The sequence below is a fragment of the Anabrus simplex genome, chromosome 13, assembly GCF_040414725.1.
Source record: "Anabrus simplex isolate iqAnaSimp1 chromosome 13, ASM4041472v1, whole genome shotgun sequence".
Taxonomy (NCBI): Eukaryota; Metazoa; Arthropoda; class Insecta; order Orthoptera; family Tettigoniidae; genus Anabrus; species Anabrus simplex.
Window position 1 is genome coordinate 34,569,583 of NC_090277.1, and position 25,545 is coordinate 34,595,127.

General features: G+C 38.0%; 1 protein-coding gene across 2 annotated transcripts in view; it reads left to right on the forward strand.

Moving 5' to 3' along the window:
* The window catches only part of LOC136884652 (zinc finger and SCAN domain-containing protein 31), a 58,567-nt gene extending 40,059 nt beyond the window's left edge, over window positions 1-18,508 (forward strand). For both annotated transcript variants that reach the window (XM_067156890.2, XM_068230200.1), the window contains 2 exons: window positions 7,925-8,007; window positions 13,733-18,508. In XM_067156890.2, the coding sequence (XP_067012991.2) occupies window positions 7,925-8,007; window positions 13,733-14,261 (612 nt within the window). In that variant the 3' untranslated portion in view covers window positions 14,262-18,508. The remainder of the gene's footprint in view (window positions 1-7,924; window positions 8,008-13,732) is intronic.
* The last annotated feature ends 7,037 nt before the right edge of the window (window positions 18,509-25,545 follow it).

The window sequence follows — 25,545 nt, forward strand, 5'->3', positions numbered from 1 at the left end:
ACGATGAGTTCGTTGTCTTTAATTTTCTTCTTGAGGGCATATATGCACTTTTGTTCAGCTATTTTTTCTCTATTAATGAGGTTATTTGCCGGGTTGGTTAAATTGTGGAGGATATCAGTCAGTTTCCTTTTAACATCGATTCTAACCTCATTAAGAGTATCTTCCGGCATTTTGCTAATAGCTAGCTCTGATTCTGTTATCATAGTAGCGGCTATGTTGAGGCTGTTCAAGTTTGGCCAGTTGTGTTTTGGTCCTTTGGATAAAGTTAAGTGTTCACTTTCACTTAAGGGCATGTTTGATAGATTTACGACAGTTGGATGAAACTGCGTATGATCGAAGGTGTTACTATTGGAGTTTCTAGTTTGTTGGTTATGTAGGTGGCAGTTTTTTAGCCTGTTGAGTTTATTCTCTAAATTTGACTGTTTCTGGCTAGTTCGTTGAATAATTTGTTCTCTACTTGTTGATAGAAAAGTGTTCATTGTACGTTTGAAAGTAGTTTAGTCGCTGCGAGGTGAGCGTCGTATAATTTCTGATTCAAAAAAGATTTCTTCCTGTCTCTTAACCATATTTTGTTGGTTTTGTTTTGAGTTTTGATGGTTTGAGGTGAAATCCGATGTTTCTTTTTATTGCTTCTTAGAAAATTAGGTGTCAAGTTAAGTGAAATACATTGTTTTAGGAAATCAACATCTTTGCTTAATTTGGCTATTTTTAATTTTAGGCCTAGATATTGAAAGGCTTTCTGTTTTGCCTGGTAAGCTACATCATTAAGGTTTATAAATTTCATGTTGTTGGTCCGTATTGATTTTTAAAATATTGTGAATATATTTTGTATTGAATAGGTGGAAACCTTTACTGTGTTGTTACTCATATGACATTTTATGTATGCCGATGATTTACAGATCTATTACCATTTTCCTATGAATCATGTTGACAAAAGTATTAGTAAAATCTAGATATAGAAAGACTATATCAACATGCACTTAGTCATAATTTAGTATTAAATGAAAACAGAACCTTAGCTATTTTTCTAGGATATCAAAGAAATTTATCAAATCTTGTCAACAGGGACATTCCTCCAATAATTATAAACGGTTCTGTAGTCCATGTATCAGGTATGAGTTAAGAATTTAGGAATTGTAATGTATAATGCTCTGTCCTGGACCTTCCATGCCAAGCATTTGGTCAAGAAAGTGTCTGGCATATTGCATCCGTTTTGATGAAACTTGCCATATGAGATGGTTGGTGATGCCTGGTGATGGACGTAAGTGAGTGAGGCTCCACAGTAATCAAGTGATTTGAAGGTGTTATACAGCAGTGAAAGTGACAAAAATTTGCGGAAGTGTAACATTTGTATTTACCAATCAATATACGCACACGTTTTGTTGGTATTGATCTTCTTTTTCTTCCAAATTCGCATTGTAAAGAAAATGGGTCGCCGAAACAACGGAGTTGGAAGCCCAGCCATTACCAGTGCTGCCAACGTAGACCGCCTCGTGAAGTGCGCGCTGGACGACTTCATTAACTCGGACAGCTTCCTTGAAAAAATTGTGCAGGCCATCTCGACCCGCATAACAGAAGTGGTCATAAAGGAACTTGAAAAAAGTTTAAAATTTAATATCGAAGCGTTGTCAGAGTTAACTGATAAACTTGATAAGAAGGAGGCGGAAATCCACAAACTGAAGGAGGATATGGACGCTAAGTGTGATTCATTGGAGCAATATAGCAGGAGAAATAATGTAAGAATTTTCGGCATTCCTGAAAGTTCGAACGAAAACTGCGATGAACTAGTGCTCAACGTGTGCAAAGCAGTAGGTGCAGATGTGAGACTTAATGACATCGATAGGTGTCACAGAGTAGGACCTCGATCTCCAGGAAAAACACGACCCATCCTAGTGAAATTTGTGTCTTATCGCTCACGGCAGGACGTTTTCACGAAGAAAAGGAAACTGAAAGGATCATCTACAACAATCCGTGAAGATCTTACGGCTGTCAGAATGTCCATCTTGAAGACAGCTATCCAGCGTTTTGGACTTACAAACACTTGGACTGATTCAGGAGACATCATAATCAAGAAGGCGGACGGGATGAAATTAAGAGTTTGCCAGTTAAAGGAACTTCCTATGGCATAATGTTCTGTTGCAGTGCTGCTTTATCACTTGACAATGTGAGTCTACTTCCCATCCTTTACCGTAAGTCACAGCCGAGAAGCTATCTTTTTATTTAGTTTAAGAAAATCTATCTATCTATCTGTCTATCTATCCATCTATCTATCTATCTATCTATCCATCTATCATCTGCCTATCTATCTATCCATCCATTTACCGTATTAATTGATCTTAATATCGATTAGCTTATCTGTCTTCTTATCCTACCATCTGTCGATTGACTTACTCTTTAATCACTTTCCTAACTGGTTCAAATTTAAATCAGGCCCTCGTATTTACGTCTACATAGATCTAACATCTACACTACGTAGAATAAGCTCCTACTCGAGTCATTCTGTACGCGTAATCTGCTGTTGCACGTTATTATTATTATTATTATTATTAGGCCTATAGACAATTTAGCTGTCTAAAATACGTAAATTGCTGATTATTCATTGGTTCTATTCGCATGCTGTGTTCTGCTTCTAGTTAGTTTTCATTTTAGCAATTGGCAATGCATACCACTAACAGCAGTAATCTCTCTGACCGTTGCAATACTTTTCCTTGTCACACTTCCCCTTCCCTGCCCAGCCCTTCAACCTGTCTACCTGCTAGTCCATTGACCCGAACCCCACCCCTTGAAGCTATAACACACATTCTCCAGTCAGCTCTAAATAGACATAAAAGCGCACTTCACATATGTCACCTTAATGCCCAGAGTTTAGTTTCTCAAACTCGTATAGATGAACTAAAAGCGATTTTCATTCCACTGTCCTTTGATATCATCTTATGCAGTGAAAGTTGGTTGAAAGTCAAACATCAAGCTAAGAATCTTGAATTACCTGGCTACTGCCTTCTGAGGAATGACAGACTTGGCAAAGGGGGAGGTGGGGTCTGTGCTTTTGTCTCTTCGCGCTTGAAACCTCAAATTATCTGTCAGTCGCCTCAACAGTACGAGTGTAAACCTGAGTACATGTTCATAGAGATACAGATCGCTACTGTTAAATGCTTGGTAGGTGTAGTATACAAACCGCCTAAAGCTCGCCGTCTGAATGACTTAGAGACTGATATTAACAGACTGTTACCTATGTACGAACATTTTATAATGATGGGAGATTTTAATACAAATCTTCTAGATCCAGATTCTTCCGAAGCCACCCATCTACTGAATACGTTTCAGGCATGCAGCATGGTGGTCCTCCCACTTTCTCCCACTCACCACACTAGAACTTCACACACACTACTGGACCTAATAGTAACGAACAACCCTGACAGAGTATTACATCACGGCCAGACATCTGCTCCCGGACTGTCAGCCCATGACATCATCTTCATGTCTTACGCACTGCAATGCCCTAAACATAAACCTAAGCACGTGACTTACCGAGACTATAGCCGTATTAACAACGAAAAATTATTGGAAGACGCTTTTTCGATGCCGTGGCAGGCGATAACTCATAAAACTAATATTGACGACATGGTCACCACTTTCAATAACATGATACTACAAATTTTTGACAAACATGCCCCTATACGAACAGCACGCGTCTGTAAAAGACTCTCCCCGTGGCTAAATGATGATATTAGAGCAATGATGGCTAAGCGGGATGCAGCTCATAGGAAATATAAACATTACCCGATAGAGGAAAACTTTATCTATTACAAACGACTACGTAATAAAACGACTCAGACAGTAAGAAACGCTCGACTACAGTACGCCCATGACCTTATAAAACCTGACGTAAGACCCGCTACTTTATGGAAGTCAATCCGCCATTTTGGACTAAATAAACCAGACAAGGTAGACGATTTGGAAGTTTCTCTTGATGAATTGAATAATCACTTCGTATCCTCCCATGTACAATTAAACGAAGAAGCAAAAGAAAATCTTTTGTGTGCAAATTACAACACACCACCTGTAGGCAGAGACAAATTTTATTTTAGTTATGTCTCACCCCTTCAAGTGAAAGCGGCTATCATGCGAATCAAAACTAAATCCACAGGGGTGGACAATATATGTATCATAATGCTAAAGAAAATTATCGACGCTATTATTCCAGTATTGACATTCATATACAATTTCTCCCTTCAAAATAGTGTATTTCCAACTATCTGGAAAATGGCCCTGGTGCATCCTTTACCAAAGATAAAATCTCCTAGACTAAACAGTGACTACAGACCTATAAATATACTGTCAATAGTAGCCAAGGGACTCGAACACATAGTGCATAATCAAATCACCAACTATCTCAACGACCACGACATATTAGACCCACACCAGTCAGGTTTCCGACGCAATCACAGTACATGTACTGCCTTACTAAGCGTGACCGATGATATAAGACAGGCTATTGACGAGAAAAACTGACTATCCTAGTATTATTGGACTTCAGCAAAGCATTTGACTCTGTAGACCATGAGTTGCTCCTATCCAAACTTTATCACCTAGGGTTCTCCTACAGTACTCTGAGATGGTTGGGAGCTTATTTACACGAACGTCAACAACGTGTCACCAATCAAGGTGCATTTTATTCGTGGCAATATGTAAAAAGAGGTGTCCCACAAGGGTCAACCCTTGCTCCTTTGCTATTTTCTGTCTATATCAACGACCTAGCTAAACAGCTGACACATTGTAAACGTCACATCTATGCTGACGACGTACAATTGTACATCCATGCAAAACCAACAGACGTTTTGACAGCAATCGAGAAAATTAACATGGATCTAGAGGCCATAAGTAAATGGTCTTACCAGCATGGACTTATTTTGAACCCAAGGAAGTCCCAAACTATAGAAATTGCCCACCCAAGACTTATTTCCGACAATTTCCGCCTGTCCATCCCCGACGTACAATTTCAAAATCAGGTTTTGCCCCTTTGCAAGAGCGTAAAAAATCTCAGAGTAACCATTGACCAGCACCTCTCGTGGACGGATCAGATAATATCTGTGAGTAGACGAGTTTTTGCTACGTTGCACACATTAAACAATTTCAAATTTACTTTTCCGTTCAGTTTAAAGAAGAAACTAGTTGAAATCCTCGTTCTTCCAATATTCGATTATTGTGACGTAGTTTACAAAGATGTGAAAACCGAGTTTCGAGATAAACAACAACGTGCAAAGAATGCCTGTGTAAGATTTATATGTAATCTGAAATTTTCAGATCATGTTACCCAGTCTTACGTCGACCTCGGATGGCTACGCCTTGAAGACAGACGCAAGCTGCATACCCTGACTTCATTGCACCGAATCCTTACCTTACAATCCCCATCTTACCTGTATGAACGATTCCATAGCCTTTCTGAACACCATGATAAAAACACCAGAGCGCTGAGCTCGACATTGCTCGCTATTCCTAAGCATAAATCCTCAACCTACAACAATTCCTTCACTGTTGTGGCCAGCCGTGAATGGAACTTCCTTCCGCAGGAGGTCAGAGGGATATCAAACCACGGAAGATTTAAAAGTATGTGTTCAAAATATCTCTATGAAACGAGCTTGTAGTGCGACAGTCTTCTTCTTCTTCTTCTTCTTCTTCTTCTTCTTATCATTATTATTATTATTATTATTATTATTAGTATTAGTATTATTCATCAGTAGTGTTAGAAAGTACTCAGCTGTGGTTTTCCTGCATAGTTATCCTTATCCCTATCCCCATTTTACAATGTTTTTCACCCACAGTAAACACATGAAAACTGAACATTTCGTCAATGTGATATACTTCTGAAATTGGACAAATTAATTGTAAATTTTAGTAGGTTTATCTATATTATTATTATTATTATTATTATTATTATTGAAATTGTAATTCGTTCTTTGTTGTATGTTAATTTCTTCGCAGGAAGCAAAATGTTAATTTATATTGTGTATTATAATAGTTATTTTTATGTACAGCGGGATAGCATAGTACCGTAGTAATTTGTTTCATTCTCTTTTTTCATTTATTCAGTATGTTATATATTTTTATGTTAATTATGTATTTCGCTGGTTAAGTGTAAGACAGGGACACGTGTCCCTAACTTTGCCAGTTAAAATAAATCATGTCTATCTATCTATCTATCTATCTATATCTTCCTTTTTTTGTAAGAAAAATTCTGATCCAAAGTATGGTATTTCCAATTTTAGATTTCAGCGCTGTAATTTACAGCGATATCTCGGAGAAATATAACAGCAAACTCCAGCGTATTCAGAATGCCTGTGTGCGATTAGTCTTCAGTATTCATAAAGACTGTCACGTAACATCTTACTACAAAGCCGCAGTCTGGTTGAAACTCAGGGATAGACGATCATACTCAGCTGCATGTTTACTGCTGAGAATTTTAAAATCTAATGCTCCCACATATTTGAACTAGTCGTTTGTTCAGATGAGTCAAGTGCATGATTGGGAAAATAGGTTTACAGCTAAAACCCTTCAGGTTCCACAGCATCATATGGTAAAGTGCAGTAAGTCGTTTATTGTCACTGCCTTTAATTATATAATGACCTTAAACTATATGAAATGCAGCAAAATAGTGTCAGAACTCAGAATAAATATCTTAAATACCGCTACCGTTTCACTTATTAAGCCATGTAAGTGAATTTTCACGAAATATATAAATAGTACAAAATATCATTATCTCCTAGATACATTTTAAATGCTCAGTATCATTCTTAATTCATCCTCAGCATTAAAATTCTTAGGTTTCTCGTATGTCTTCTCTTCCTCGTCAGTATAGTCTATGTTTATGAAGTGGTAAAAGTATTATTGTAATCCCTTACAGGTTTAGTTTTTAATCTTATTCTTATATCCTCAGTAGGAAAATATATCTTATGCTTTTTAAGTGTTCTTTTAGTCGATACATTTACGTTAAAATGGCAGTTAGTTTTAGATAAAGATACCTCTGGTCTTATTTGTAATTAACTTTAATAAATATATTTCTGTTTCTAGTCCTTTCCTATCCCATCACCTCCCTAAGATGTATCGCTGTTGGTGCTACTTAAAGCTACTTATAAGAGCATAAGATTTATATCTTTTACTGCTGTATCCATATTTTAAAAGTTTGGATTCTTGCCTCTCTGGATAGTGAAATATATAGGGCTCTACAGTATTTAGTCCAGCAACTGACAATTAGTTAACCAAACATGGACATGGTAGGCAAGAGGGTGAGATCCAATGTATGCCTCTTTGACAGTGATCTGTGAGAACGCAAGACACAAACCAGTGACAAGCTATTTAAGAAGACAAAATGGGATGAACATGATGACAGCATGGTGTGGGAAGAGAGAAAATAGATGTGGGGATTTTACTTGTCCTTCTAATTTGTCTTCTTTTATTACTCCCTTTGCCAATGACTGTGGCCATGTTGAAACACCGGATCCCATGAGATCTTTGAAGTTAAGCAACAATGGGCATGGTCAAGATTTGGATGTGTTACCACATGCTGTTGGTGGGGGTAAGGGAATAGAGAAACAGAAAGAAACTGGCCACCCTACCATATGTTAACTCCGCTCAGGCACACATCTGTGGAGGTTTGGACCTGCCTTTGGGCAGAACATACCCTTACCTTTACCTTCCAGAGCTGTCCTCTCTATCCTATTATGAGTTCCTTATCTTTTTCCTGTTTTTCATATAATTATGACATGACACATGTTGCCCTTTTTTACATCAGGAGAATATATTGATGTTTTTGCTGTGCAACTCTGAAATTTATATTGTCAGCTGTCATGTTTATTTAGAAACTTTTATTCTAGTTATCTGTTTACTCTACATTTCTTACTTTGCTTTGCATATTTGTTCCTTACAGCCTTCTATTGATATTAAGGATGAAATAAGCATGGATGAACCCACGGTTGATCAGCTTGTTGCCTGTCTCAAAGAAGAAGTTGAGTAAGTACAGTTTAGCGTAATTTGATTTTACACCTTAACCCTCAACAATATTGAATTTGCTATTTGTGTTCAGTAGCTCCACTTTCAGACAAGTGGGCAAGTGAAGACCTTGGAAACCCAATATCAAGGTTTAAAAGCCAGCACAGGTCCATTCACATCATTCTTGAATTCTGTCACCTGTACTTAACTATCTGTCCTAACTTGTTGGTACGATTGTGGTGTGATAGAAAATTCCACAAAATTAAAGTAACTCTACCCATAGTATCTAGTGATTAGCAGGCCGTCCAGATGTATCACTTGGAAGTTGAGTCAGGAAAAAGATTATTAATATTACCATCACAGTTCTGTTCTCCGTATTGTAATAAGTGTTCCTGGTGTGGGGTATCTGGCTGACCATGACCTTACTTTTGGCCATTCTTGGCCATGAACAGTCCAGAGAATCAACCTGCTGTGATTTAGACATGTGATTCTGTCTCCTTTCATATCTTTGTACATCACTGCATTCTTCTATCAAACTGCATTTTCTTTTTTAGTGGCACTTTACAAATATCTCCTTTGTGTGATATCAATTGCTTTTGTCCATTGTTCTTGAAAAGAAAACTGGATTTTCTACCAACGATTATTCCTGTTGATGAATAATATTTCACACCTTATGAAATTTGTAATATTCTTAACACTGATATATGGAATGATGAAAATCCTCTTCATGTTTCTAGTCAAGTTCAGCCTAGGTTCTCACTGAATATGTACGAAGAAAGCAGGGACAGAGTCATTGGCCGTTAATACTCCTACTGTATTTGACAGGCCAAGAGTACTTGCAGTTCCTAATTGAAATGATGTCAGACGTTCTCAGTGACATTCCTCTGCACATACAAAGAAGTATCTTGTTCCGTCATAATTGTGTGACCCTCGCATTTCTATGTCATGTTGGTGTACGTAGACAAAACTTTATTCGGGCCATTGAATTGGTTGAAATTATCAATTTCAGTGGGTGGAACGAAGCATTGAAGTAAATCCCCTTGATTTTTCTTTCCTGGGGCCTGCAGAGAGCCTCAGATCATTGAGGTGCTAGACTTCTAACCCCAACTTGGCAGGATCGAACCTGGCTGAGTTCGGTGATATTTCAAAGTGCTCAAATATGTCAGCCTCATATTGCACGTAAAGGAAGTCCTGCAGGACTGAATACTGCTACCTCCGCATCTTTGAGAACTCTAAAAGTAGTTAGTGGGACGTAAAGAAAATAACATTATAGTTGTACCAGGGTTACGGCCTATCCATTAACTCAAACTGCTGCATTTCTCGACTAAGCTGTCATGTAATTAAAAATTCCTGAACTATTTGTTTCCTAAATATTTTATCCATGGGGATGAGATGTTCCTAGGATAACATCAGAAGTGATAAGTAAAATATAGGAACGTAGGAAATGGAAAACAGTAAATACAGAAGAATGAAAGTGTAACTACAGGAAGTTAAATAATGTACTGAGAAGAGAAACAGAAAAAGCAAAGAAGAAATGGTTGACAGAAAAGTGTGATGAGATAGAGCAACTGGAGAAAGAAGGGAAATATGACTTGATGTACAAAGAAGTAACAAATATAGTATTCAAAGAAAAGAGAAGGAATAACAGCAATAAGGAAATAGAAGCTATAGATGGCACAATGATACATGAACCCCAAGAAATATTGAAAAGATGGGAAGAATACATAGAATGGCTATATGATCGGGACAACAGACCAAATGAAAAAGAACTCGAATTAAAGGAGGAAGATGTGGTTAAAGGTGATGATAAAGGAGAAACCATACTGAGATGAGAGATAGAACCATCAATGAACGAGACGAAAAATAGAAAAGCAATGGGAATAGATGAGATTCCTGTTGAACTGCTGAAAGCGTTAAATAATGGAGGAAGAAAGGAGTTGATTGGATTATGTAATCAAATATACATGACAGGAAAATGGGCAAAGGACTTTAGTGAAATCATCTTAATCCCTATAGAACAGAAAATGAACAGCAAAAAAATGTGAAGAACATAGGACATTGAGTCTAATTTCACATGCAGTGAAAGTCTACTGCGGATGCTCAACAGAAGGAAATATCGATAGCTGAATAACTTTATAGGTGAAGAACAGTTTGGTTTCAGGGGAGGAGTTGGAACAAGTGACACCATTGGACTTCTAAGGGTGATAGGAGAGAGGTACATAGAGAAAAGCAGGAAGGTTTATGCTGTATTTATTGACCTTGAGAAAGCTTTTGACTGTGTCAGATGGGACAAATTGATGACAATCCTAAAGAAACATGAAGTTATTTGGAGGGATACAAGACTAATAAAGAATTGGTATTTAAACCAGAGAGCAAGAGTGAGAATAGGAGATGAGTTAAGTGAAGAAATTGAATTAGGAAGAGGTGTAAGGCAGGGCTGCTCTTTATTACCAACACTGTTCAATATCTATCTCGAAGAAATAATCAATGAAAGTTTTAATTGAAAAAGTGGAGTTTGTGTTGGAGGTAGGAGAGTAGAATGTATAAGATTTGCACATGATATGGTTGTGACGGAAGCGAACATGAAATTATAAAATTTTTAGATAAACTCAACATGAAACTAGAAGAATATTGAATGAGAATTAATAAGAAGACCAAAAGTATGGTAATTGGAGGAAAAGGTAGAAGTTGTCATATTAGTAAAGGGGAGAAGAAATAGAGCAAGTCAGGAACTTTAAGTATTTGGGAAGTATGATCAGAGATGATATGTATTGCACGACAGAAATTAAGAAAAGAAATGCCATAGCAAAAGAAGGCTTTAAGAAATGATCAAAATTACTTTGTGGGCCACCAAACAAAGATTTCAGGAAAAGACTTCTTATGTGTTATATTTGGAGCATAGCGCTGTATGGTGCAGAGACCTGGACACTGAGAAAGGAAGATGAGAGAAGATTGGAGGCACTGGAGATGTGGATATGGAGGAGAATAGAATGAGTGAAATGGGAAGACCGGGTAAGGAATGAGGAGGTATTACGAAGAGTTGGAGAAGAACAAAGTATGTTGCAAATCATTAGAAGGAGAAAAATGAAATGGATCGGACATTGTTTGAGAAGGGACTGTTTACTGAAAGGAGGAATACAAGGAATGGTGAAAGGCAAAGGAGGAAGCGGAAGGAAGAAGTATAAAATGTTGGACAATATCCAAGGAAATAAATATTTGGACAGGAAAAACTAGGCCCTGAACAGGCAACAGTGGAAGAGGTTCATCCCATGACAAGACCTGCCATCAGGCAGAATACCTTAATGATGATGATTGTGTTCAGAAACTCAGGCTATCATCAAGAGTGTTTGTGTTTTAAAGTTGGATTATTCAATCAACATTCAGTTGTTTATTGATAATTCTTGAGTTTTGACACTGTGATTAAATTGATCCACAAGTGATACTGTTTGATATCAAACTTTACCCACCTAATCAAATTTAAGTTCAAATTATTGTTTAAATTATATTTTTTTGTTGAGTGCCCACTTAGGCAATCATTTAAGAAAAGGCTATGAAAACAACAGATAAGGCATCAGCCACATGGGTGACTGGCCTAAATGCATATCAATTAGTGATTGATATATAAGCCGGGTGTCTGGGGCACCTAGTATCTTGAAGCAGTGTGTTAATAAGATATTGAGTGTTCCATGTAAGAGAGGAGTTCTGCTTTGGGAGAAATATGGGGCAAGTTAGATAGCAGAGATAATTCATGTAGAGATAGTGATGTAGTTCCCCAACAGACATAGTGAAAATAACTTGATAGAAAAGAAACTAGTAAGGCCTTCAATGGATATTTATAATGACAGTTACAGCAAAGTCTTGCTGTGGCAGTTGAGAGGGATAGTAGTATCAGGGCAATTTAAGGTAGTGTATATCCTAGGGCTACTACTTCTGTAATAATATTGAGTCTTTATGAAAAATATTAAACTTCTGAAGTCAACTGTCCCTCTTAAATTCAACAAATTTCTTAGTTATGAAATTACCCCATAGGCATGTGGTTCCAGACTGGTCTTGTGTGAATATGGATTTACCTAAACTCACAGTTCTTATTTGTATCTGTAAGCACTTTAATAAGATTATGGTATGGTGTGCCTATCTATATCTGGGGTAGAAGTTTCTTCGTGAGGGAACTATGTACAAGTATTAAAGAGTTTACAGTACCATGGAAAATAATTGCACTTCCATACTCTTAAAAACTAATTGAAAGCACTGAAAGGAGTACAAAAAAACAGAGTATTGAAAGTCAGGAAACAAACCAGGAAAGTAAGGAATTTTAAGTTACCCAATTATAACAGGCAATTTTGAGGGAGGAAGGTGTTCTGAAGTTTGCTCTTGGTAAAATGTCAAAGTGTAGTAAATAAACAAATAAAATTCAGTATATTGTTGGAATCTGATTAGATTAATTTGATAGGAGTGGAATCGTACTTTGTGGTTGAGAGAAGGGTTGGTAATAGAGATGTATTTCTAGAAGGTTATACTATCACAGAGACTGAGGATATAAGTTATTGGAGGGGGGATATTTATTCTGTGGAGGAAACTTACTGCTAACATGAATGGTTTACTCATGAAAAGGATGAAATGTTAAGGACAAAATGAGATTGTTATAAAAAGGAGGAGGTGAGAATTATAGGAACACACAGGCCTGGATGAGAGAAAACAGACATGGAAATATTTGAGAAACTAATAGATTATAGTCATGAAAACAATAATAATGATATGGTAATAATTGGGGGAGATCTAAATTTGCTTGAAGTTAAAAGGAATGGAGCTGCAGGTAAAGATACACAAGTATGGATCATCCATTATTGCAATATGCAAACAGTGTTTGAGATTCTCACAAAGAATACCTAAAAAAAGAAATATATGGTTTGCGGATAAAAAGAATTTGTAACAGGATTTGAGGAGGAAGGTAATGTATCAGAAAAATTATATAAGCATTGTGGGAATACTTAAATAAGAGCAGAGAGAGAACTAGTCTTAAAGAGTTATAGAGAGCCTATACATGTGAGTAGGTGCGGGGGTGGGATATCGGAGAGAGTCTTCACCTGGAAAATAATTATATGACATGACTGACCACATGTGAAAAACTACATGGGTTTTCAGTACAGGTGATTGTGGTAAACTTTCATTGATTGGGAAGGGCATGAAAGTGTGGAACAGTTTACCATGTCAAGTGTTGGATTGTTTTCCCAAATCTCCACTGATATTCAAGAATAGATTAATCTGCAACAGAGAAATGAAATATTTGAGGGCATCCAACCTGTGCATGTTATTGTGTATAAAGAATTTTTGTGAATAAATTAATTGCATCCATTAGTCTGCAGAGATTGAACAGCTGCAATAAGGGAAGAGGGGGGTGGAAAAATGGCTTTGGTAAGACAGCAGTCCGTTGTGCATGATAGGTACCTAAATGTGAAAAAATACGATGTAATTTAAATCTATATCCGTTGTATAGTATTACATGATCGGATTCTACATACTGTATATGAGTTGATTATGAATAAGTGCAGTACGTATTATGAGTAGAATTTTGTAAATAATATAAACTTATTCGAATGAGCTATGTGTTTAACAGAATAATTATTATTGTAAATTGTATACTTCTATATCTTAATTTTTTTGTATCTATATTGATTTTGCTATTGGATTCTCTATTTGAAATTGTCTTTACATAAAAGGTATTAACTTTTAGTTTTCTTTATTCTAGCGTTCCGGTGGATACAGATGGTAGTAGCTGCAGGTTATTGGTAAACGGAAATGTTCAGACGTGCGATTTGCCACCTCACCCAGATAATGTCCGTGACATACTGCTCTTGTCCCGGGATGTGGAAATGCCAATCCATCCTCTTAGAGAGTTGTTATTCTGTTGTAATGAATGCGGTAGGAAGTTCTCCAAGAAATCTGGTCTTCGAGAACACATGCCCATTCATAGTAATGAGAGTCCTCACTGGTGTAGACAATGTGGCAAAAGCTTTCGACGAAAGTGCTATCGGAATAGGCACCTAGTCATACATACTCAAGAACGCAGACACGTTTGTAAGGAATGTGGAAAGAAGTTCGGTCAGACGAACGCACTTAAGCAACACGTCCTAACACACTTTCCGTTCGTTTGTAAGATTTGTGGTAAGAGTTTTCGTAACTACGCCGGCCTTTACTTCCATATGCTTTTTCATAGTGCCTTGCGCCGGGGAAGTTTCGCCAATGGAGTAAGAGGTTTGGAACAAAGGCCCAACTAGATAAGAACCTGCACACCATTATTACCCACCCATATCGTTGTAAGGGACGTGATGAAAAGTTCCGTGATGTGGAAACGCTTAAACAAAACGACCTAACGCATACTCAACAGATTCTGCTTGTTTGTAAGGCAAGTGGTAAAAGTTTTCTTAAAAAGCTTGGTCTTTATAGACACTTGCTCACTCACAGTGCATAGGGCCCGTAGCTAAGAATTTTCGTGTTGAAAACGTTTTAACGAAACGCCATGATACTCATACTCGAGAGCGTCCGCATGATTGTAAGGATTGTGGTAAAAGTTATTGTCGATAGGATACTTTTATTAAGCACCTGCGTACTCATACCGCGTCAAAATCTGATGTGTAATAAGTTTTCCGTTCAGTGAAATCCTGAAAGGTTATTGATCACTAATTCTTGGAGTGTGCTGACGTTATTGTAATGATTGTGGTAAAATGTTTCCTAATTAGAGTACGGTTGATAAACAACTGTTTACACATGCTCTCATTGTTTACTCACTCTCTTGTCATGAATGTTGAGTTGCAGTCTTCCCTAACTATAATCTTCGAAAACACCTGCTCGGCCATACCTGACAGCGCCCGCACTATTTGAAATAATGTGGTAGTAACTGTTAATCAAAATCTAATCTCCGAACGCACCTGCTCAGTTATACTGGGAAAAACTCACGGTTGGTACGTATGAGGTACGAGCTGTTGTGTAAATGCTAGTCTAAGATATATCTGGTCCGTTATTCCACGCTAAAGCCGAATTGTTGATAACCGTGTAAAGAAAAAATTGCTGTGAAGTATGTAGTGTGACGGTATTTGGTGTACCAAACTTCTTCAGGAAACCTCTTGGACTGGTACCTGCACCATTCGAAATTTGTATCAACGAACTTTGACAATGAACATTGCCGTATCTCACTTGGAGTGAAATACCTTGCCATTCTCGTGCGATATACAGCTCTTCCTTTCAACTTGATCTCGCAGTGCTGCGCTCTTTATTTAGCCTTTTAAACTCTCAATGCCACTTCCGGCAAACTGCGCACGAGTTGCGAGCTGCATGGGGAAACGACTCTGCTTAGTGAGCAGACGCTTTCACTTGAAGACCGGCAGCCATCATTAAGAGGTGTTTGTGTCCGTTCAGAGCAATTGCGTGGCTGTTGGGGAATTGATCCCGGATAAGACTGATTTACTACAGGCATTGTAGCCCATTAACTTTGGTGGAGTTGTTCTTCCTTTATATTTATAAATCCACGCTGGTTTACCTGCAATTTTCTTCTAATCTCTGCAGTTTCGACGATGGGAAAGTGACGTGTTTTGAGCATGTGTAAACGGCTCCTGGTATCCCGCAAACTGTAAGTTATCCATTTTCTTCTTTAGAAACTTCGAAGTGAGCGTTCCTGGAGAAGAAAAATAGGATTCGTGGCTCAGTGGAACTCTAAATTGAACTCCAATACATCGCGTCTCAACATGATGATAATAATAATAATAATAATAATAATAATGATAGTACCTTTGGTGTTGAAATGAGTGTTTGTTCGGGTAATAACTTCTACTGTTTGACCAAAACTTCATGCAGGCTTTCTGAAAAATGCGCTTTATCGACATTTTAAAATAAACTAAAATTAGCTTCACTTTAATACATGTAAAAATTGTTTGAGAACGAATTAATTGTTAAGCAATGTGTTGTTGAACTAAGTTGGTTTCCGCAAGGTCTTGTTTAAATCAACTTAACCTTTCTAAATTTTATTTTGATCGTCCTTGTAATTTAGTTTAACCTATTTGTCTGCATATTTCCTTTGGCATTTTGTTGGGTTTTTCCCTATTTTGTACCGGCCTGTTTCGTTACGCCCTGGCCGGACATGTTGTTGTTGCCATAGTGATGTGCTGATTGATGGCATTGACGTAAAGAAGAGTTGGACATTCAAGAATGTGTATAAATTTATGACTATTTATATTTTAGACTTTATTAAGGCCTCATATTAAGAATTTCATAACTATTGTCAACCATTTCACTCTTTTCCAACATCTTCTTCACATTCATATATAATTGAATTTCAATCACGTACCTGATTAATTAACTTTCAGTTTGAGATTAAGGGTGAAGATGCCCTTCATTAAAGAGCGAAACATGTCCCTATAATTTTATCTACAGATTTAATTCATTATTAAAATATCTTTTTATGTATTGAATAAGTGGAATATATAAACTTTAAAATTTATTTGAATTCATAGTACATTTCAATACGGACCTAAACATGAGAATTATAACATGTAACCTTAAAAGGGAACCAATAATTTAAAAGGGACTAATTCAATTAGTTAGGTTAACGAAAGGGAAAAAATTAAATTAAAAGTGAGTTGTCCTCCAAAAAAATAATTAACCAGTTTCAACCAAAGTTACACTCAAACAGGTGATCGGCCACTTATGAAATAATGAAAATGAAATTCTTGAAATGAGGCGTTAATAAAGTCTACAATACAAATAGTCATGAATTTATACACATTCTTGAATGTCCTTGTTTAAAAATTGATAACAAATTGTATACTGGTGGTTTTATAAGAACGTAAATTTTGTAAAGTGGTGTCCTGTGAAGGTTGGGGGCGTTAGAGGAAATTTTTTGGATCTTAAACAGATTTAATGTCACAATAATAATAAACATGTAGTTGATAATTCCAAATGGAGTATTAATACATATTAAAGCTGGTAGAGAGTCGTTTCCGTTGCTCACTTCAAGTGAGGTTTATAATAAATTGTTACTTTGAAACAAGTAAAGCGGGGCCTTTTCATGGTTGAGGGTGTTGGAGAAAATTTATCGTCAATTTTATTGTTGAAAATGCTTGTATTGCGTGTGTCCGGGTGTCGTGTTCTTTGGGGTACTTTGTGCCTGTGAAGTTTTAATGGGATTTTGGTTTTTCGGTTTTCCCTTGATCTTATTATTTACTTTTGGCCCACCCAATTGTTTTGGTGTGCGTTTTGGGTCGTTCGTGTTCTTACCTGGAAAATTATTTTACGACCTTGCGATAACCAACTTAGACGAATTCACTTCCTTGAATGTAGTTAAGAAATTCTTGAAATGAGGCCTTAATAAAGTTTAAAATACAAATAGTCGTGAATTTATACACATTCTTGAATGTCCAACTCTTCTTTACGTCAACCAATTTCAACATTAATAAAGAGACTTAAACCCAATCTTTCCTTACGACTCTATACAAGAGACTACAGCCGTTCCTTCCAGCTAACTTTTAACACAGCAACTTACCTTCAAGCACTCTTCTTCTCTCATGCTTCTAGAAGACTACAGTTTTATCGCTTCACATATTATTATAAACCCCACTTGAAGTGAACAGCAGAAACGTCTATTAACTAATCTTTTAATATTGTGTTTAAACTCCATTCTAAGTTATTAACTACATTCTTCATCTTTATCCTGACGTTTGAACCCGATAAATTTTCTCCAACACCCTCAACCTTGAAAAGGCCCCGCTTTACTTGTTTCAAAGTAACAATTTATTATAAACCTCACTTGAAGTGAGCAACGGAAACGACTCTCTACCAGCTTTAATATGTATTAATTATCAACTACATGTTTATTATTATTGTGACATTAAATCTGTTTAAGATCCAAAAAATTTCCTCTAACGCCCCCAACCTCCACAGGACGCCACTTTACAAAATTTACTTTCTTATAAAACCACCAGTATACAATTTGTTATCAATTTTTAAACAAGGACATTCAACAATGTGTATAAATTCACGACTATTTGTATTGTAGACTTCATTAACGCCTCATTTCAAGAATTTCTTAACTACATTCAAGAAAGTGTATAAATATATGACTATTTGTATTTTAGACTTCATTAAGCCCTCATATTAAGAATTTCATCACTATTGTTAATCATTTTGCTCTTTTCCAACATCTTCTTCACATTCATACATAATTGAATTACAATCAGGTACCTGATTAATTAACTATCAGTTTGAGATTAAGGGTGAAGATGCCCTTAATTAAAGGGTGAAACATGTCCCTATAATTTTATCTACAGATTTAATTCATTATTAAAATATCTTTTTATGTATTGAATATGTGAAATAAATAAACTTTAATATTTATTTGACTTTTTAGGGTTAACCTAATTAATTAAATTAATTATTAATTTTGGGTTTACTCTCAGTTAACCTACTTAATTGAACATTTGTTTTTGTATCTTTGAATCTACTTAAATATCTTAACTACTTGTTTTCTTTTATTTCCTCCCTTGGTTGTTACAATTAATTTAACTTTATGAATTAAAGTTACCTTTTGTTCAAAGAATGGTGTTGAGTTTCATTTCGTGAATTGATATAGCACTGCCACTGTTTACTTTAAATTTTGTCCACGGCCTTAAGCTACTCTTCCAATTTCTTTAAAGGTTAGTGTGTGTTTCTTCTCCGATTTGCTGTTCAACGTGATGTGTTGCTGATGATGTTATTTTCTTGTATCTTGTCACTCCTTGGTGTTTGCTTATTTCCCCTCCTGGGTGCGAATACACAATCAACCTTCTCACCCTTTTGGTGTGTAAGGTTATAAACCTATCGTCCTAAGGGGTTTTGTGGTTGCCCTAAGGATGGTGTCGGTTTGAGCAGTACAATTACATATGTTGACTGATTCTGTAGAACGGGGACATTCTCCTAACGAATATGGTAAACTTCTCTCACACTGTCGTTCCTAATTTGTTAATAGTTTTTCATACACTTTTAAAATCAAAATGATAAAATTTCTCACATACCTCCCCTATCACACTGGTGTAACAAATGAGGTGGAAGGTTTAATTTAAAGACTGATTTAATACCCGCTCTCTCACTCTCGTGAACAAGTAATATTAGATGTGGGGTAGAACGATTTCTTAGAAGTCTTACGAAGATGATATTCGCTAATACTACAGAATCAACACACCAGTTTAATACGCGAGTTAAAAAAAATTCCTCCAAGTCTTGTCGTCCTACAGACTTGGCAGCTCACTTTAAAAATAGCTACACTGATGTAATGTATTATTTGTCATTACTTCTTCTTGGTACTAAGCTGACAAGGAAGATAGGTTTATGCATTAGCGATAACGCCCATGGTACATTTCAACGTTATTTTCATGAATTCCTAATCTTAAACAAGATTCTATTAGAATGCCTACAGCCTTGTTTTCAAAGTGCAAATATGTTGATGTCGACAGTCTCAGCTTGTGTGATGACTGTTAAATCACTCTGCGGTAAAGCCAATCCATAGCGAAGTATGCAATGGTAAATTTTCTCAGTAGTACAATCATCAGTGTTACCAGTCCTCTAACTCACGTGAAAGATCGTACTTTCCTCATGCATGAAGTGCCATGTTTTTCTAACAGGTCCTTTGTTAAACAATAGCCGGGATGAGTGGCTTAAAAGGCTGATGTGCAGGCTTTCTGACTAAAACATGCCTTGTTCAATCGGGGCTCAGTCAAGTGTTATTTGAAAATACTCAGGTACGTGAGCTATGGGTCGGTAGATTTAGTGGCACGTAAAAGAAGTTCTGCAGGATTAAATTCTTGCACCTTGGCAGCTCTTGAAAACACCAAAAGTATTTAGTGGGACGCAAAGCCAATAACATTATTATTATTATTATTACTATTATTATTATTATTATTAACCATGTGACTATTATGCCTTCGGTCCTCTCGAAAGAGCCTTGAAATGTCGATGCTTCTTGATGGATGGGGTTGTGCAGGAGGCGGTTACGGTCCTCTTCACGCAGCAGGTCATGGTGTTTTACCATACGGGAATCTTGAACTTTGTGCGTCCAAGGGATGAGTACCTCAGTGCTCCCGGCGTTCTTGTCTGATTGGCATCAGAATTCAGGACTCTACGGCTGTTGAACGGAAACTTATATAGATCTGACGTTATTTTCGTCCGATGAGTAATGGAAGTGCTTCTTTTCCTTGCGTACATTTTTTATGTTCCATACTATTACGATACCAAGGACATCCGCACTGAACTTTCCGCTTGGCGCTGGGCGCTGATCCAACGATGCACCATACCATCTCAGCCTGTAGTTACAAGCTGAGGAACATGGCTTAACACTGACTTGTAATACACAGAACTTAACAGTGAAATCTGACCAGTTATTTATTAATTAAATGCTGAAGATTCAGTTGCCATTGCAATCATATAATCCCTGAGTTCAATTCCAGGCATTTTAATAATATCATTTTGTTGTGGAAATATGATGGTCAAAATTAGAGATGACATGAAAAATTAAACAAAACTATTTGTAAGAAAAGTGCACAGAATATTCCTCACCCAGCTTAGCCTGCACATACTAGATGAAGGACATGAGTTAATGCCAATTTCTATTACACAGAACATTACAGTAAAATCATGTAAGGCATTCATTAAATTCTGAAGATTCGGCTCCATTTTCAATGGTACAATGGCTGAGTTCGGACAATTTGTGTGACAAAGATAGATCATATAAATTCTCCCACAAGCTATACCGCGACTGGAAATGTCTCATCTTCCAACTGACATGATTGGAAAAGTAGTGAAAAAATAACCTGACACCCCAGGTGACTATTTTTGAAGTGTTGTGCAATGTGGTCAAACAAGAGACAAACTGTTTTAATCGTTCCGACATTTGTCGCTTTTCTTAATTTAAAAGGCTTGCATTATGAGTCGTAACTCTTTTCCAGATTATGACAACCATGTAACAGTGTTGGAACTTTCGCTTGCCTAATGTTAACCATGGCATGGATCTAGTCTTGCAGATATCACAGGAGTTTTTCTCTGATAGTCTACCTACTGTATGTAGTCACACATGGTAAATCCACACTATGACGGAGAAGATTGCAGTGACACTAATATAAATTTGAGGATCACATGAACAAGATCCGTAAGAATGGATTGTAGGCGTATTTTACTGGGCCATTTTTCTAATTGCCATTCTACAGTAGGTTGAGCGGATGTTGACTACACTTGTCATGGAACACCAAAGTCACAAGTAACTTGGAATATTAAGGCATGCAGTCAAGTGGTGATTAACAGGGAATGGGTTATTGCACCTTTGATATTCTGCAGGAAAGGTATTTTCACTGACCAATCTTTACAGACTTATGTATTACCACATGAGTAATATTCAAATCAGAGGACATACTGTTTTGGCTCGTACCTTGTCAATGCTGTTGAGCTTGCATGGTTCATTCTGGTGCACTTAATCTGGGATTGAACGTTGGATATGATGTACTCGATCGGATGTTTTTTATTTAAATAGGGGTTTCGCCTGATTTGTTCATATAAAAGACATGATATCTACATTCTGTGTGTTGAGCTTTACTATTTACAATGGTGTAGCATTAGGTTGTTGATTATAAATCTAAAATTGCGCCTTAATGATTGTGTATGTTCAAACATTTCAGGTGGAAACACAAATAGATCATGCCATCCCACCATAACAGCCAAATATACAATGAGAAGACGAATAAATGTATGTATTTTCCTTTCAACAATATTAAATATTTTGCCGGGTTGAGTGGCTCAGACTCACCCCCACATGACAGTTTTGATCCTGGCTCAGTCTGGTCGTATTTTAAGATGCTCAAATACGTCAGCCTCAGGTCGGTAAGCACTGGCACGTAAAGGAACTTCTGTGGGAATAAATTCTGGTACATCAGTGTCTCCAAAACTATAAAACCATAAACGTAGATAGTGGGACGTAAAGTTAATAAGTTTGTTTTGTTTGTTTGATCCTTGCCCCGTTTCTCTACGGGATCAGGTATGATTTGAGATGAATAAGTCCTGGAGAGTTTTTATGACCGGATGCCTTTCCAGTCATCAAGTTCATTAGGGGAGTTAATGAAATGAAATTAATGGCATGATATATGATAGTAGGAAAGTAGAGGGTGAAATCTGGTGCTGCACTTATCCTACTTCTGTCGAATAACATCAAGGGGTCAGCTCATGGTTTTAATATCTTGATCTGAGAAATGAATCACCTTCAACAGCATCTTATACCCTCACTCCATAGAGCTCTGCAGAGAGTTTTGGAATTTAATCCAGGCCTTTGGCACGCAAATTAGTGATCGGAAATTCTATACCACAACCTTCCCTACCCTGCGCGTCAACATTTTGATGGTGAGAAGGTTTTCGACCAACGGGACTCCAATCGGCTAACCACAGTATCAGACCATTTAGACCCCAATGCCTTAACGATCATGGCCACCAGGCGGGCTATATAAAGTCAATACCATTATTATCAAATATTTTACCCGGATAAATTGTAGTTGACCCCGGAGTTAAAAAACCAAACCTGCAAATTCAGGGTCAAATCCTCACAGATGGTGACTCTACTCAGAAATACAAAATTTACTCCTGAAAACTTGCACGAGGGGATTTGATTACCCGGCTGAACATAGTCTTCTAATGTTTCTCATATAGGAGTTGGTGTTTAGCTGAAGTGCTGTGTTTAACATGCAAGCGGACAGTTACTGGAAGTGTAGTGTGATGTTGAAGGAAACATGAAGTTTTTTGGGGAATGAATAAAATTCACACCCACTTGTTTCCTCCTTGTTGTTAGAATACAGAGCTGCCACTGCATGTTTTATATGGTCACTTTGCAGTTGGGGTGTGACCAGTAACTATGTAGACAAATAAGTACTGTATGTAATTATCTGTTGACTAGAAGGCTATTCCAAATGTGAGCTTTCCCTTGTGTGCAAGTGTTTCAAGTCTTGTTTTGAATCTGTTGGTAGTAGCTGTTAAAATTTTCCTGTTCGACAGTAATTGTTGCATTTTCTGTTATTCATATATTTTGGTGCATGGCTGCTTGATAAAAGAGGCCTGATAGTGTCGCTGTCCACAAGAGCATCCCCCTAGTCGTCATGTCGTAATAGAATGCATCTTGGTGGATGTGCTATGTACCAACTGATGAGCTCAACTTAGCACACGGGAGCGAAACGCTGGCAACCAGGAATGAGTTAGCTGGATAATTTATAATGTCCAATAACGGGCGATTTTTATTGGTATTATAAATTTACTCATTCGGGACAAATATTTCAAGTTCCCTATGGGAATCAACATCTATATCATCTGGTGGGCAAGCAGGCATCAATTTTTGGTAATGAGACAATGTTTCTCATAGTTCATTGGCACTGCCGGTGGCTCCAAGTAGCCTACACTGTGGCATCCACGGTATGCACTAGCCATGCGTCTTGGTGGATGTGCTATGTACCAACTGATGAGCCCAACTTAGCGCACGGGGGCGAAACGCTGGCAACCAGGAATGAGTTAGCTGGATAATTTATAATGTCCAATAACGGGCGATTTTTATTGGTATTATAAATTTACTCATTCGGGACAAATATTTCAAGTTCCCTATGGGAATCAACCTCTATATCATCTGGTGGGCAAGCAGGCATCAATTTTTGGTAATGAGACAATGTTTCTCATAGTGCATTGGCACTGTCGGTGGCTCCAAGTAGCCTACACTGTGGCATCCACGGTATGCACTAGCCATGCGTCTTGGTGGATATGCTATGTACCAACTGATGAGCCCAACTTAGCGCACGGGGGCGAAACGCTGGCAACCAGGAATGAGTTAGCTGGATAATTTATAATGTCCAATAATGGGCCATTGGTACTTCCATTAACCTCTTATTCTGTACAACCGTAGTGGTCTTGATAAGTACGGAGCCGTCTCACAGCTTCCGTATCTCATCAACCTCTCCACCAACAATATCCTCAATAGAGTTACTCATTAGGGAGGGGTTATCTGGAAGGGAGATCTGCCCATCGACCCTGGAGGCAACCAGGAATCGAAGGAGATTTTCCTCAGACGTTTCACTATTGAACAAATAATGGGCCCGATTGAAACGTTTACGTTTCTTAACGATAAAATTTAAAGACGCTGTTTTAATGCCTGCAGCCTTCGATGAATGAAAACCAAAGTCAGAAACCATTCATAGTCACACGAGTACCCGGGATATAAAATGTCGACCTTCAGCAGAGCCCTGACATACCTAAGGCTAGGCTGTATACTCCAGAGGGCGCCTGGTATCTAGAGGGGGTCACTTAGAACTACTCTCCCATTAGCCATGCATCACCTTGCAACGACCCGAAACTTGGGATTGGGGAGAGTCACTTCGAACTACTCTCCCAGTAGCCATACATCACTTCGCCACAACCCGAAACTTGGGATTGGGGTGTGCTGCTTAGAACTACTCTCTCAGTAGCCATGCATCACCTCGCCACGACACGAAACTTGTGATTGGGGAGAGTCACTTAGAACTACTCTCCCAGTAGCCATGCATCACATCGCCACAACTCGAAACTTGCAATTGGGGAGAGTCGCTTATAACTACTCTCCCAGTAGCCATGCATCACTTCGCCACTACCCTAAACTTGTGATTGGGGACAGTCGCTTAGAACTGCTCTCGCAGTAGCCATGCATCACCTCGCCACGACCAAAAACTTGTGATTGGGGAGGGTCGCTTACAACTACTCTACCAGTAACCATGCATCACTTCGCCACTACACGAACCTTGTGACAGGGGAGAGTCGCTTAGAACTACTCTCCCAGTAGCCATGCTTCACCTCGCCACGACCCAAAACTTGTGATTGGGGACAGTCGCTTAGAACTACTCTCCCAGTAGCCACGCATCACTTCGCCACCACCCTAAACTTGTGATTGGGGAGAGTCGCTTAGAACTACTCACCCAGTAGCCATGCATCACATCGCCACAACTCGAAACTTGCAATTGGGGAGAGTCGCTTATAACTACTCTCCCAGTAGCCATGCATCACTTCGCCACTACCCTAAACTTGTGATTGGGGACAGTCGCTTAGAACTACTCTCCCAGTAGCCATGCTTCACTTTGCCACGACCCAAAACTTGTGATTGGGGACAGTCGCTGCTCTCCCAGCAGCCTTACATCACTTCGCCACGAAACTGAAACGTGTGATTGGTGGAGGGCATAACCTCCATAGTAACCTCTTCTACCTGAGGTAGAGAGGTTGACTAGACAGGAAGAGGAATTAAATTGAAATTCGTATCCTGTGATGAGTACTGTTATGCATGAAACACGATGAGTATACGTGGCCTGTGATTAGTACCACTATATGAGCAACACCACAGACTTCTCCTGCGCCCATGATTAGTACGTGTATGAGATGAACACCATGGGTCTACATTGCTTGTGAGTAGCACATTTATGTAAGGAATCTTATGGGTCTACATTGCCTTATGTGAGGAACACCATGGACCTGTGTTGCCTGTGAGTGGTGCCATTATGT